At 51.7% G+C, this 15,259-nt stretch overlaps 1 protein-coding gene across 4 annotated transcripts in view; it reads right to left on the bottom strand.

The window, feature by feature from the left end:
• Nucleotides 1-10,340: 10,340 nt before the first annotated feature.
• TSC22D1 (TSC22 domain family member 1) overlaps nt 10,341-15,259 on the bottom strand; it is a 69,253-nt gene continuing 64,334 nt past the window's right edge. For 3 of the 4 annotated variants that reach the window (XM_077344049.1, XM_077344053.1, XM_077344054.1), the window contains 2 exons: nt 12,019-12,070; nt 10,341-11,702 (listed from right to left, as the gene is read on the bottom strand). In XM_077344049.1, coding sequence (XP_077200164.1) covers nt 11,439-11,702; nt 12,019-12,070 — 316 coding nt within the window. In that variant the 3' untranslated portion in view covers nt 10,341-11,438. Of the gene's footprint in view, nt 11,703-12,018; nt 12,071-15,259 lie in introns of those variants that run through there. The other variant, XR_013232203.1, reaches the window with a different exon arrangement.

The following is a 15,259-nucleotide window of genomic DNA, read 5'->3' as shown; positions in this document are numbered from 1 at the left end:
AAACCCTTTGACCTGTGGGAAAAAACAGATGTAAAATAGGCACTGAGCCTTTCTGCTTTCTCTGCATCCTCCGTTAGAGTTTGTCCATCCGTACCCAACAGTGGGCCTATTGCCTCCTTTACTTTACGTTTGCTCCTCACATAACTGAAAAATCTTTTCTCGTTACAATGGGCTTCCCTGGCCAATCTTAGCTCACTCTCAGCTTTGGCCTTTCTGATGATTGATCTACAGTGCCTAGTAACCTGTAGGTACTCTTCTTTAGAGCTCTGTCCTTCCCTCCATTTCCTGAACATTTTCCTTTTCTTTCTTAGTTCCTCTTGAAGTTCTCTGTTCATCCAAATAGGCTTCTTAGAGCTCCTGCAGTGTTTTCGTCTTTCTGGGATAGTCATGGATTGAGCATGCAATAGCTCTTGTTTGAGTAGCGCCCACCCTTCACGTGCTCCCTTCCCTTCCAGCATTCTCGTCCATGGTATGACACTCATCATGTCTCTGAGTTTATTAAAGTTTGCCCTATGAAAATCCAACATCCACATCTGGCTACAAGCTTCCTTGGCTCCCCATCTCAAAAGGAATTCTATGAGGACATGGTCACTTCCCCCTAGGGTCCCCACCTCCTTCACCTCATCCACCAACTCTTACCCGTTGGCAACAATCCCAACAGGAATAACAGCAGAGCACCCCAGGGCATGTGGGGCAGTAGAACCCCCCCATGCCTGCTTCTGCACAACCTGCTTGGTATCCCAGCCAGTGGACCCCTGATGGGATCCCTCTTACCTCCTGACTTTTCTGAGGGTGCACCACTTTCACCAGCAGGTCAGTTCTCAGAGGGTCCACAGCGGGCTCCTCCTGCAGCATGTTGCTTGAGTCCTCCTCTCTCAATGGCCGTAACAGTTGTCATTTCAACAGGCCTCGCTTGAAAAAGGATGTGGACAAAATGGAGAGGGGGCAGAGGAGAGCAGTGAGGATGATCCGCGGCCTGGGGACCCAGACCTAGGAGAAGAGGCTGAAGGACTCGGGAACATTCAGCCAGGAGATGAGGAGCTTGAGGGGGACACAATTGCTCCCTTGAAGTATTTGAAAGACGGTCACTTGGAGGAGGGCAGGGAAAGGTTCCTGTTGGCAGCAGAGGAGAGGGCAGGGCCCACAGCAATATGCTTAAACTGTGGGTAGAATGGCTAGATACCAGGAACAAAATGTTCAGCATTGGAATTGGCTGCCTGAGGAGGTGGGGAGCTCCCCTCATTGATAGTCTTTAAGCAGCAGCTGGACTTATCCTGGATGATTGAGGCTGATCCGGCCTGGAGCAGGGGGTTGCACAAGATGACCTGGATGGCCCCTTCCCGCTCTAGGTTTCTATGGTTCTGTGATCCTGTCTTCATATCCCACCCGTAACGTGCCAATAATTTCCCTTGTATCTCTGTAAGCTTCCTGTTGTATCTGCATATTTCCTCCAGCATTAGGTTTTCTACTTTGTCTGACAATAGTTGGGTGTGTCACACTCTCATTCTGAATGGACTCATCATTCCTTGGACTGGATCTTATTTGGGATTGGCCTCCATGTACTGATCCCCCCCTCCCGCTTTCTGTTGTATGGTTGAGTCCGCTTGCTTGATTTACCCTCCAAGGCATCTGATGAAGTCAGCTTCGACTTCTGCACATCCCATGCCGGAATACATTCTGTGAGCTTTTAAGGGAGACGAACTAGACTCCTTCAAATGGGTCGCCGTGTTGGTCTGCAATAGCACAATAAAATCAGAGTCCAGGATCACCTTTAAGACCAACAAAGATTTATTCAGGGCGTGAGCTTTCGAGTGCAAGCATCCTTCGTCAGACGAAGGGTGTTTGCACTCGAAAGCTCACGCCCTGAATAAATCTTTGTTGGTCTTAAAGGTGCTCCTGGACTCTGATTTTATTGTAACTGGACTCCTGTTTGCTTCCGTCTGTCTTGTTCTTCTTAACGCAGCTGTGCTGAAAGGTCATCCACTGAGTGGCGCTGTGGAATTAGAAACGGCTCACAGCTCAGTCCAAGCCATCTGGCTTCCAGTGGCATTTGCTTCCTGACCTCCAGATCGTCTGATTCAAGTGGGTAGCCCTGTTGGTCTGATGCCTCAGAACAGATTTAAAGTCCAGTCAGGCACCTTGAAGGCCAACAAAGTGATATTCAAGGGATGAGTTTTTGTGTGCACACAAACTTCCTCAGGGACAGTATCATGGAATGAAAATAATTAGCTCAGACTTATTGACAATGTGTGAGAGTAAATTAACTTACTGCATAATGAAAATGGTTAACAGATTCCAGAAATAAATAGGAAAAAACAGCAATTTGGATTTCTTTGTATTCGTTTGAGATTTAACTGCATGGGAAACATCTTGGGTTCAATAAATATGTCCACATTAGGAGAATAATGGGTGACTAGATAATCAAGTGCTAATGGCAGTTAGCTGAGACCTTGCCCCCTGCCTGTCCTCTCAAGCATGGGAAGCATTTTGGGGCATCAAATTCTTTGAAGTAGAGCATTTGGCTGTCTCTGCAGACCAGCATATATATACCATTCCAAACTACATTACACTATAGCAGTCATAGTTACATTACCATCAAATCAATTATTCCAATTAAGAGATAAATTAAAATACAGAGGACATTTGACCTTTCCGAGGAGCTGTTAAGAATGCAAGTTAGTATATATAGTGGGTTAAGAAACCAATGTCCCTGTTGAGTCCAGGGGATTCCATTGTTCTGAGTGTTATAATAACTTGCATTTCAGCAAATTCCCTTACAGATAGTTTGTTTACTCAAGCACCATTGACAGGGGAGGGAAGGAAGACTCTTGCACACTGTTTTAATCCACTGGGCAAAAATTGGCTGCTCAATAACTTTTGTAATTTGGACAGGTGACCCATAAAAAGGCAAACACAGAAAGTGAGCTTTCTGCATGGCTTTGTGGCCCAATAGGAATCAAGCTGGCTGGCTCCAGAGCAGAATATCCTCTGAGAGGCCTGCCGGTGGTTCCAGTGGAGCTCCAAGCTCGCTCTGGGGCTCCTCTCACATGCCAGCTGCCACAGCCTCGTGGTTCAGTCATGTCTGTCTGTTTATCAGACAGGCAAAGATTAGCTAGTCGTAAAATCCAACATCAAAGATTTAGCTTACAATGTTAGGAAAATATAGCAGACTCTGTTGAGTATAAAAGTCATAAAATCATTTGGTGAGTTTAAAATCATATATCAAACAACGGGTTTTACAAGCTATAGCAAGAAATTTTGCTGCTGGGATTGTAAATTGCTGCTTTCCATCACTTTCCAAATCCAAGTGGCAATTGTCCAGCAGAGGGGCAATTAGCTTATTGCAAACCTCTGAATAAAACGGGCAGCCAAGGAGGACATGAAATCCACTTTGAACCTCCCCAGATCCACAAGGGCAGGACCTTTCCTCAGTAGGGACTTTTCTATACTGTCCTTTTAGTGCTGCAGAAGGCAAGAGCTTGCATCTTGCAAGAGTGCAGGACTTTCTGTGGCTGTCGAGCTCCAATAAAGAGAGGTAAGCAGCCAATGTGACTATGTATATATATGTGTGTGTGTGTGTGTGTGTATAAGGGGGTACCTTTCCCCCAGGAGAAAGGGGGAAAGGTACCTTTTCTATCTTTTGCTACCATTCGAAATCCAGTATCCTTTATTTTAAGGTACTCTTTTCGTGCTCATAGGCTAAGGCCAGGATCATAGGAGGAGAAAAACCCAAGTTTGCAAGATTTTCTAGAATAGTCTTTGACCAGATGGTCCAAAAGTTCTCCAGGAATAGCAGTGGAGTCAACCCCTGTGGGAAGAAGTTGATGTTCGGCCAGTGGTTTAAGGAGGAGATGCACACCAAGGGACCAAACCCTATGAAGATAAGTTGAGGGACTTGGGAATGTTCAGCCTGGAGAAAAGGAGGTTGAGAGGGGACATGATAGCCCTCTTTAAGTATTTGAAAGGTTGTCACTTGGAGGAGGGCAGGATGCTGTTTCCGTTGGCTGCAGAGAAGAGGACACGCAGTAATGGGTTTAAACTTCAAGTACAACGATATAGGCTAGATATCAGGAAAAAGTTTTTCACAGTCAGAGTAGTTCAGCAGTGGAATAGGTTGCCTAAGGAGGTGGTGAGCTCCCCCTCACTGGCAGTCTTCAAGCAAAGGTTGGATACACACTTTTCTTGGATGCTTTAGGATGCTTAGGGCTGATCCTGCGTTGAGCAGGGGGTTGGACTAGATGCCCTGTATGGCCCCTTCCAACTCTATGATTCTATGATTCTATCTCTCTTGGCTCAACTCCTCCTCATTTCCCCTTCTGGCATTTTCTGTCTAATCATGGAGGAAACTGTTGTATGTATGTGTTTCCATTGTATCACAGCTCATTCTGGAGTAAACACTGTTTCACCTCTGGTGGGCCTGGCACCATGTCCTGAGCTGCTGATTGTCTTTATCCGGATCAATGTGTTCATTTTTAAAACGTGTGTGCATGTGTGTGTGTCAGAAATAGACTTGAGCAATGGGCTTTGGAGTGGTGGTGTGCCTGTATAGCCCCGGATGCTAGAAAATGTATCATTTCAGGCCATGAGGAGGCAGAGCAGCTCTTGGCTTCTGCCTCCCGTGTGCCTGGATGCTGAAGGGGCAGCACAAGCGCACTCTGCTTCTAATTCATCCATGCGGGGAGCAGGGAGTCACCTCTGGAGATGAATGCTTTCTCTGTGTGTGTGTAGTACTGTCAAGTTGCAGCCACACTTTTCTTGGATGCTTTAGGATGCTTAGGGCTGATCCTGCATTGAGCAGGGGGTTGGACTAGATGGCCTGTAGGGCCCCTTCCAACTCTATGATTCTAGGATTCACACCTCGGTTTCCACCCTGACCATGCCACTCTCGAGACAGAGCAATGCCTTTCACGCACACCTGGAGACTTGCAGGGCTGCTTTTAGACATTCTGTTAACACAAACTCAATTGAGACGAAGAAGGTGCAATCATAGTCCCATACCATGACTGGGCTGCGGTTTTGGCTTCAGAAAGCTTTAAAGCTGCCGGTATATAGTGCCTGCCCCTAGTTGGCAGAAATTTAATAATGTTAAAGGTGGGCTTATGGCCAGTGCCCACTACACGTTTATGATGGGCTTTTTTTGAGCCAGAGGCCTGAAAGATTGTGCCAAGGTATTTCAGTGTGGTCACCTGCTCTACTCTGTGACCGTCAAAACTCCCCCACCCCCTTGCCCTGGCTCTTGTTGCAATGGACAAGGGCCCTCAGTCAGAGCAGAGAGTTGGGAACACAGCAAAATGCTCCTGGGACGATAAAGTTGCTCTGACCGGGCAGGAATATCAGGGCTCTCTCAGCCTTCCCTCTCTCACAGGCTGTCTGTTGTGGGGAGAGGAAGGGAAGGTGAATGGAAGCTGCTTTGTGACTCTTTTGGATAGAAAAAACCGCATATAAGAATCAACTCTTCCTCTTCTTCAGTAATACCAGGGCTCTCAGCCCCACCAACCACACAAGTTGTCTGTTGTGGGGAGAGGAAAGGGAAAGTGAATGTAAGCCCCTTTGAGACTCCTTCTGGTAGAGTAAAACCAATTCTTCATCATAAGGGTTCTCTCCATGATTCTCTAGGAGTAATTGTTCTCACCGTCATTCGATTGGGGGGAAGTGTTCTCTCTCTCTCTTTCCCTAGGAATAAGCATTCTCCCCCTTTCCCTTGGCATAATTATTCTGTTCCTCATTCCTTAGGGGGGGTGTTCCCTCCATCTTTCTCCTGGGGCTACGTGTTTTCTCTGTCATTCCTTTGGGGTTAGTGTCCTCTTTATCATTTCCTTGGGGTAAGTTTTCCTAGAATCATAGACTTGGAAGGAACTTCCAGGGTCATCTAGTCCACCCACACACAATTCAGGTAAAGTACCCGCCCACCCACAGTGACCTCAATTTCATGCCCATGTTATCCCCCCCCCCCAAAAAAAGTCTCCAGAATCCAGCCTGGCCTGCAGGTAATCCACTGACCATCCCACAGGGGTGATCAGCAATCCGCTGTGCATGCAAGGAAGGGCCACAAGAGACCAAGCCGGGCACATCCCTTCCTTGCCTATTAAATCATTCCTTTTAACAAAAGCATTGTTCTTCATCTCCATCTGTATCTTTCTAATTCTGAAAAAGGTATTCCTATTTACCCCACCCATAGTTGGTCTAAATTGGGTTTCCAAATAAGAGAGATTTAGGGGCCACACAGCTGACCCACTACCAACCCTTTAATAAAAATGTGCATCCTCCTTTCCGGGCACCGGGGGCTTAAAGGAAGGGCTGGGGTGGGGGCTGGGCCTTCTCCCGTTCAGTGGGCCTCTGCCTCAGAGCTTCCCCAGCCCACAGCCAACACAGGAATGAAGAAGCTGACATCGCTCTCCCTCCTCCATTCCATCCTCACAACCACCCTGCAAGGGAGCATGTGCCTGGCCCAAGGTCATCCTGTGAACTTCTGCGGTGGACTGACCCCCAGATCCTCGTCTGACCCTCTGGCCTAACCACCAACCCCCTTTATTGTGGGCTGCCTGCCATTTAGGCTTGCCTGGTGGTCACCGCCCAACCTGATCCAGAGAATCCCCCCCCAGTTGGGGTCATGGAGGACACGTGTTCCCTAAAGCTACAAGTGCTCCTTCCGTCCTTTGGGAAGAAATGTGTTTGTTTTAGATTTCAGAGTTTTGTGCAAACCTGGAGCATTTATCAGGTCTATAGAAAGATTGTGTTTTCTTTTCATGGCTCTAGGCCAGCCTTTTCAACCTTCTGATTCTGGAGGAGCCCCTGAAAAATGTTTCCAGGCTTCAAGGACCCCCAGAAGTGATGCCAGCTAGCCATGCCTCCCTCCCTTGCCTTTAGATGTGACATGTTACCTTCAGCTCCCCCTCCTTTCACAGAATCACAAAACCATAGAGTTGGAAGGGGCCATACAGACCATGTAGTCCAACCCCCTGCTCTACGCAGGATCAGCCCTAAGCATCCTAAAGCATCCAAGAAAAGTGTGTATCCAACCGTTGCTTGAAGACTGCCAGTGAGGGGGAGCTCACCACCTCCTTAGGCAGCCTATTCCACTGCTGAACTACTCTGACTGTCAGCCCTTTCCCCTGCCTCTGCCACTTCTATGATGGCTATCCCTCAAGTTGACTTGAAAGAATGGCAGGAGCTGAGAAGACAGCCCAGACCACAGTCCAACCCCCCCCTTTTGATTTTTACACCCATGGCTTAACCACCAAGCCACTTCCCTAGTTTGTGGCCAAGCCCTTTGAGGTAGGAGGGGAAAGGCTGCGGACCCCCAGGGTCCACACACCCCTGGCTGGGAATCCCTGCTCTAGTCTCTGGATTTCAGTACCTAGATTCAGCCCTTTTGAGAATTAGATATACTAATATTACGCACTGTGTGAAGCTCTGCCACCCTAGTTGCTTCTTCTGAACCATAGTGCCAGGCATTGCAAACAAAAGTCATTATTACTGCTGTGCTCTTCTCTAGCCTGAGAGATTACGGTGTGGTGTGGCAAATCTCATTATCTACATTCATCTATTTTGGACCCTTGTCTTCAGACTGATCTGCTCGAGTCGGCCCAAGTGATACTGCTGGCATTCTATCGAGACAGTTCTTCTTGTGTTGGTTGGAGGTGGAGATCTAGTTCCCTTCGCCATTATTAGGACTACTCACCTGGAATTGACAATCTGTCTTAATGAAGAATCCATTCATTGTGGTAAGCGGAGCAGGAGCAGAACGTCTTGTGGAGATGCAGAAGGTCCCCAGTCCAATCCTTGGCATTCCCAGTGAAAGAAAGAAAGAAAGAAAGAAAGAAAGAAAGAAAGAAAGAAAGAAAGAAAGAAAGAAAGAAAGAAAGAAAGAAAGAAAGAAAGAAAGAAAGAAAGAAAGAAAGAAAGAAAGAAAGAAAGAAAGAAAGAAAGAAAGAAAGAAAGAAAGAAAGAGAAAGAAAGAAAGAAAGAAAGAAAGAAAGAAAGAAAGAAAGAAAGAAAGAAAGAAAGAAAGAAAGAAAGAAAGAAAGAAAGAAAGAAAGAAAGAAAGAAAGAAAGAAAGAAAGAAAGAAAGAAAGAAAGAAAGAAAGAAAGAGAGACGGTTGTCGGGGTGAGTAGACCAGAATGACCTTAATGGACCAGTAGCCTGACTCAGCACCAGCAGCTTTACTGGTCTCTGTTCCAGTGTTTCTTTTCCCCGTTACCTTGGAATGGATTTGTCCCTGACGAAATGCTGTCACAGCTCCAGGGTGTCTCCAAGATGTGCAGGCAAAGGGCTTTGGGTGCCACTGTCCTCTTCTAACGCCTCCTTTCCTTCCAACCGGATTCTTGAGAGTCCATTTAATCTACCCCCCTCCCCCCCCCCACACACATACACAAACACAACACCCCTCAATAAATTAAGTTTGGCAACAGTGCAGCAAAATGGCACTTCCCTTTTCATGGTGTGATTGCAACAGCCATCTTGTTAAAAACTGCAAGTGGGGCTCCCCCAGAACGATCCAAGCCTGCTTGCCTGCCAGCCGCCAGGAATATTCCCGAATAACTCCTCGTGGTATTGCCAAGGAGTGAATGAGGGTGCTTGCCCCTCTTCTCCCTCCTCTGCAGCCACCTGTGCTTTTCCTTGTGGAGGGTCCTGCTGGGGAAAGAGGAGGCAGGGCCAGCAGCAATGCCAGGGTCCCTTGTGGGTGCAGAGAAGACAAGCCCCGTGGGGCCCCGGCCTGTGAGCATCCAGAGGCATCCAACTCATTGCTGCTGGGAACGGCGAGCCGGACGTTTCTGTCGAGGGATACTCAGTCCCACAGCACACAGAGGAGCTGCTGGCCTCTCACATGTCCCAGTCAGGCCACAGCGGGTCTCTGTGTGTTTTCTCTCTGCAGAGGCTACTGTCCTGTGACGTGCACAAGAACGGGGCTTCCTCTGTGTCCCAAGCGTCTTATGCCATCAGGAGCGCAACCAAGGCCCTGACCAGGGCAGCCCAGGTTAGCCCCAACTCAGGGCAGCATGCAGGAAGGGGGGCACCCAGGGAGCCCAAGGGCGGGTGGCAGGCGATGGCATGGCCCCTCCCACCCCCTCTGGCCCCGGAAGCACCTTTAGCTGCAACATGGCAGCAACTCCCACCACCCCAATCAAGAGGAGCAGCAGGCCAGGCCAAAAACCCTCCGAAGAAATGTCCGAGGAGCCAAAGAGTCTCTATTCCATTCCTACCACTCCAAAAAATGATGTTCAGAGAAGGGAACATTGAAAATGTGCACTTCAATGTGCCTACAAACGAATGCTGCTCCTGTCAGCCTTGCACCAAATCTGTGAACAATGGAACAATAAATATATTGGTGTGAAAACCGAACTGCGTTTTTGTGATTATATTTTCCTGTATAAGGACTGCCTCTTGGTCAACAGCTGCAGAAATCGACCAAATCTTGACAGCTTAATTCTTTCAAAGAGGTAAGCTGGATAAATTTGTTGGCACTTTTTCTATGACATCAATGCAATTTAGACAGATATTCTTGATCTAAGCCGTTTTGTGTCTGTCTCCAATAGAAAGGCCTTCTGTCCTGGCAATAAGAAGTCCTCCTAGAGTTGGGTTGCTCTCAGAGATTTTTTGCCAGGGAATGACCATGCAGCTTTCAAAGAGAGTACCAACAGCACTGGAATGCTTTAGAATTCCTCTGTAAAAAATAAGTTCGTTCCAATGACCCCACTCTTCACCACCTGCATCAGAAGCATTTTGTGAAGCACCGATGGGACAGCAGAATTAACTTTGTTATTACCCCTCCCCCCTCGGGTTGTGCCCATTTTTACTAGGCAAGCTGTGTCCCCCCTCCTCTCCCCCCCCCCGGTGTATCTCCTCCACCCCCACCCCTGGAGGCACACTGTGACTGGCCCAAGACCAGGGGGCTTCTAGCAGAGTGGGGAGTCCAACCAGGGTCTCCCATATTCTGTCCCCACTCTGAACCGTTATGCCACGCTGCCTCTCACAATTTGTCCACATCCTGTGCCACAGACTCCCGAGAAGGCCTAGGCCGGCCACGCTGGCTCTCTACCACACCGGAAGGAAGCCACGGCCTGTGAGGGGGTCCCTGAGGAATGTCTCCCCAGTGCTCCGAGGCAGCATCTGTTATGACGAAGGAACCGCTGCAGCAGCAGCAGAGGCCGAGGCACCAGCACAGGCTGGGCTGAAGGGGCCAGTGGGATTTCATGACCGGCCACTGGGGACACGCCATCCCTTCAGGGTCTGCATCCAGTCGAGGGAAGAAGAGAGCCCCTTGGCTAAACAGCAAATAGGTTGAAATGGCCGTCTGGAATACCAGAGTGAAAAGTAGCAATTGCCTTCAAACTGTGGCTTCTAATCAACATTCGATGCTTTATTGGAACTTGATAAGTGCGATAGTTAAATATACTGATGTTTTACCGTTTATTTCTTCCCCAAAGAGCATGCACAGAAATGTAGGCATTCTACTAGGCAGGTCATATGCCACAACCCCCGCCTGAAACGCCATTGCGAGGCTGCTGACGGCCTGGAGTGGCTGATGTCACCCCAGGTGGAACTCCAACTGTTTCAGGTATTGGACATCAAGGCTTTCAGATCCCAGGACATATTCAGCCCGTTTCTCAAGAGCCGTGTGGGTGCCCTTCTTATTTATGAAGCATCATCACCATCATCACCCCCAAAAATAAAATTAAAAACCCACCCCCAACGTGTTCAGTTCACCCTTTGGGATTCACTCTGTACAATTTACTGAGTAATTACAGTCCCTATTTTACAAAGTAATTACAGAACATACACAAATATACATTAAGCAAATAAACCTTCATATTTATGATCCTACAGGTGCCACAGCCTGGGTGTCTCCTACCTGCTCTCTTCCTAGAAACACCACTTTGGAACATATTTCCTTGGTTACAGAACAACAATTAAGTGCATATTTGCATTTTAAGGTGGTCGGCATCTCCGCTGACTCTCTTCCTTCCTCCCCATCTCTGAGGTCCTTCTCAGTAGTCGATGCTTTGGCTGCAGGGTGGAATGCCAATGGGGGGTGGGGGTCTTCATTCCCCACACCCCTAGTTTCCTCCTCCTTCATCATTTCCCCACACTTCCTGGCACTGCCGCTTGCGTCCTCTGTGGCTTCAGAAGGAAGTTCTCGGGGAAAAGCATCTTCAGGCGCGCATCTCCTGCTGCCACCGTCTCCGGTGCATCTTGCTGCCCCCGCCTGCATCTGAAAGCACTGCTGCCGCCTGGCCCCCAACCAGGCAGCCGGAGCTCTGGGAGATGAGCCCTTCCGGGGCCAGGGGCCCAGGCCCAGCAGAGGCCTCATGCCAGGGGCAGGGCGCACCACAACGCAGGCAGGCGGGGAGCCCCTTGCTGGCCCACCCTGGGCAGCGTCCGGGGCATTTTGGCAGCCGGGGTGGGTGGGTGGGTGGGCGGGTGGGGTGCTTGGCGGCTACGCGGAGGGTCCGGAGGTGGGCAGGGCCTGGGGGGGCGGGGGCTGCCCGGGGCCCTGCGGCTGGGGGCCGGAGGCGGGCGAGGCGGAGGCGGTCTGCAGCTGGGCCTGGAACTGGGCGAGCTGCTCGGGGCTGGCGAGGGTCCTCAGCAGGCTGTTCTCCTGCTCCAGCTGGCTGTTCTTCTCCAGCAGCTCCTTGATCTGCTCCTTGAGCACCTCCACCTCCTCCCGCACGGCGAACATCAGGTGGCTCTTCACCAGGTCCTGCCAGGAGGAGGGGCACGGCCGTCAGGCCCCGCCCCCACAGAGCCCGCCCCCGCCCCCTCCCACTGGCGCCCCCCACCGGCCGGGCGGGGCCTTCTCGGTGGCTGCCCCCTCCCGCCCCGCCCCCTCCCCCGCCGCCGCATTCCCCCTCCCGGTGACGTCAGCGGGCCCAGCCAATGGGCGGCGGCGGCGGCGGCGCTATTCCTGGCCGGGCGCGGGCGTCTGCCTAGCAACAGCGGAGGCGGGGAGGGGGTGCGTGCGTGCATGCGCGCGGGGGGCCCTCATCCCCCTCCCCCCCCCCGGGCGGGGCTCTTACCATGGCCTGCTCGATCTTGTTGTCGATGGCGACGACGCTGGCGCCCGCCGAGCTGCAAGACACAAAGCGGGGGGGGGGAGAGGGGCGGGGCGTCAGGAGGGCAGGGAGGGGCCGCGGCAGCCCCGCCCCCACCCGCGCCTCCGACCCTGCAGGCAGAAACGGAACGCGGCACGGAACGACGGAGCGCGCGCCGGAGGAGGGAGGGGCGAGCCTGCAGGAGGCCGGCCGAGAAGCTCATTGGCTGCTGCGCCAGCCGGCCACGCCCCCAGGGAGGGGAGGGGAGGCCGGGCCGCCGGTCGGAAGGGCCGCCCAGGGCCACACCCCCAGCCCCGCCCCCGCCGACCGAGGGACACGACCGGCGACCCCCCCCCCCCGCTGCGAAGGGAGGGACCCCGAGAGGCCCGGAGGGGGGAGCCACCCCAGACCGAGAAGCCCCCCCCCATGTCCTGGGCGCCACCGCGGCCCGGCTCCCAGCACCCAAGGGGCCTCCTGGTCTAGCACCCCGCTCACTCCCTGATCAGGGGGGGGGGGCGACACTTCAGGCCTAAGAAAGCACATCCCCCCCCCGCAGTTCCTCTTGAACACACACACACACCCATGAGCTGCTCCTCTGCACGTGCCCACCCTTCTAGCAAGAAAAGCTAGGGTGGCCAGCCTCCAGGAGGGGGCTGGAGACCTTAGGATCATGGAAGGAGCCTCCAGGGTTACCTCATCCAACCCCTTGCATAATGCAGGAACTCCCAACTACCTCCCCACCCACGGCCCCAATTTAATGCCCAAGTGATCCCCCCCCCCACCAAAAATCTCCAGGATCCAGCCTGGCCTGGAGGAAATTCACCTCCCACCCCACTGTGGCAATTAGCAGTTCCCTGGGTGTGCAAAGAGGGGCCACAAGAGGCAAAGCCTGGCACATCCCTCCTGCCCACCCGACTCACAATCTGCCTAAATTCATGATGGGCTGATCCTGCGCTGAGCAGGGGATGGGACTAGATGGCCTGTATGGCCCCTTCCAACTCTATGATTCTATGAAGTCAGCATTTCTTTCAGGTGACTATCAGGCCTCTGCTTAAAAAGTTCCAAAGAACAGAACCCACCACCTCCCGAGGAAGCCATTGAGAAACCGCTCTGTCAGGAACTTTGGATTTTTAGCCAAGAACTCTTCTGAATCAATTTCATCCCACTCGTTCTGGGGCAACAGAAGACAACTTTTCCACTGTTATCACTGACCTACAAGTGACAGAGACCAGTTCTCCTGGAGAAAATGGCCAAGGTAGGTGGGCACGGACCTTGTGCCTCCCTGGAGTTGTCCCTGCCCCCCCCCCCCCCCGTTCTCAAGCTCTGCCCTCCAATCTCCAGGTATTGCTCCAGGTATGTCTGGAGCAAGGAGAGGCACAGGGCCAGCCCCTCTAAATCCAGCCATCTTTGCTCTTCTGCCCATTTGAAAGCTAAAGGTCGCCCCCCCATTTTGACCCCTGCTTTTGTCCTGACCCACTTCTGCAACCAAGGCCAGAACAGAGGGCTACCCAAGTAATCCTATTTGGGGGCGGAGCCACATGGGGGGGCCTGTGGGTGACCTCTGTGCCTGCCTGGGTGCTCACGAGAGTTCGTCACCTGCGTTTTAGATTGTGAGGCAGAAAGGTGAGATTTTGTACATAAAGAAAACATAAAGCTCTGTTGAAAGAGAATACAACCGTGTTAAGTTAGGTTCAGGTGGGTGACCGTACTGGTTTGAAGCAAGGAAACAAAGGGTGAGTCCAGGGGCACCTTTAAGACCAGCAAAGTTTCATTCTGGGGACAAGCTTTCATGCGCAAACACACTGGTGCCACTGGACTCACACTCTGAACCACGTTAAGTGTTCACAGTTCAGATTCCAGAGTTTTGTACTGGGAAGGAGGAAAGTCACATGGGACTTTTGCAAGGAGATCCGGAGAAGCAATTCAACCCACGCCAAACCCTGCTTGCACATGGAGCACTACTGCAGGAAGACTGTCAGGAAATTTTGAGTCCTCCGGGGACTCAGCAAGAGAAAAAGCAGAACTTGTTTGGAAGATACCTGCTATATAAGAGAAGAGCCAGGGGGCCATAGAAGAAGACCCCCTTTAACTGGATGCATGCGAGACAACGTGGTTATCCAGTTAAAAGTGCCAGCCATTAAAGCCCCCTCTCCCCTCAGTCGAGACCTCCTCCCTCTTTCCAGCAGTGCTGCTCATCCCCTGACTGGCTGGCCACTCTTGCCCCTGAGTGCCTCCAAAAGGATACCTCCTCTCCAGATACTTCACAGCCATCAGCCCCTCCCCTCCAGAAGTGCCAACGCAGAATCCTTCCCCTTCCAAAACGTTGGGCCCTCAGTAAATAGCAGCAGCTCCATCAAGGTAGAAGTCATTCGTGGTGCTAGCCAGAATATATTCTCAGGCATCCCATTTTCAAAACCCCAGCCTCCCCCAGGGCTGCCTTGGTACACACCACCTTCCAGTTAGAGTTACACAGAAGTAAGCCCTGCCAATTGCCAGGTGCCTGCCCCATCCAGATTGATTCCAGGAGAAACTTTAAGGCCACTGACATATTCAAACAAGCTTTTATGTGCATGCACAACTTTCTCCGAGATACGGTGAAACATAATATCCTCAACCATTACATAGGGATAGAGAGAGGGCGTGGCTTTCCTGGCAGGGGGGGTCCTTCCTGGCGGGGGGCCCCTCTACCCCTATGTAATGGCTGAGGACATTCTGAAGGAGTGTGCATGCACACAAAAGCTTGTATGCAATCTCGCTGGCCTTAAGGGTGTCCCTGGAGATTCAGATCAACGTGGTGGGACACCTGAATCTATTATCCTGGTGGGATCAGCAACTGCCTCCAGGCAGACCTCCAACGGAGACGCTCCCACAAGGCCCTTGCAGGGACCGGATTCCCCCACGTCACTTTGCCCTGACTCACAGAGAGAAGACCATGATCCAGAAACCCCACATATGTGGGCACCTGGAGCCAGCTGCCAACTAGAACCACCTCTGCTGCTGACTCCCTGGGCTCCTGCCGACTCCCTCCCATAAAGGAAGGAAGCACGGGGTGGCAGCTCCCAAATTCCCCACCATCCTGCAACTGGAGAACCTTCCCAAGGACCACCAGCACCCTTCCCAGGGCACCAGAGGGAGCAGATGCCGGGCCCTTCTCCTGGCTGCTCACATCTACTCCCTGCCAAGCCTCACTCCCCACCCAACCTGACTGCAGATCGGAGGGTGTGGC

This window comes from Paroedura picta, chromosome 6, assembly GCF_049243985.1.
Source record: "Paroedura picta isolate Pp20150507F chromosome 6, Ppicta_v3.0, whole genome shotgun sequence".
Classification (NCBI taxonomy): Eukaryota; Metazoa; Chordata; class Lepidosauria; order Squamata; family Gekkonidae; genus Paroedura; species Paroedura picta.
The sequence above is the reverse complement of the archived record's forward strand: the minus strand, read 5'-3'. Positions and strand labels throughout refer to the sequence as shown.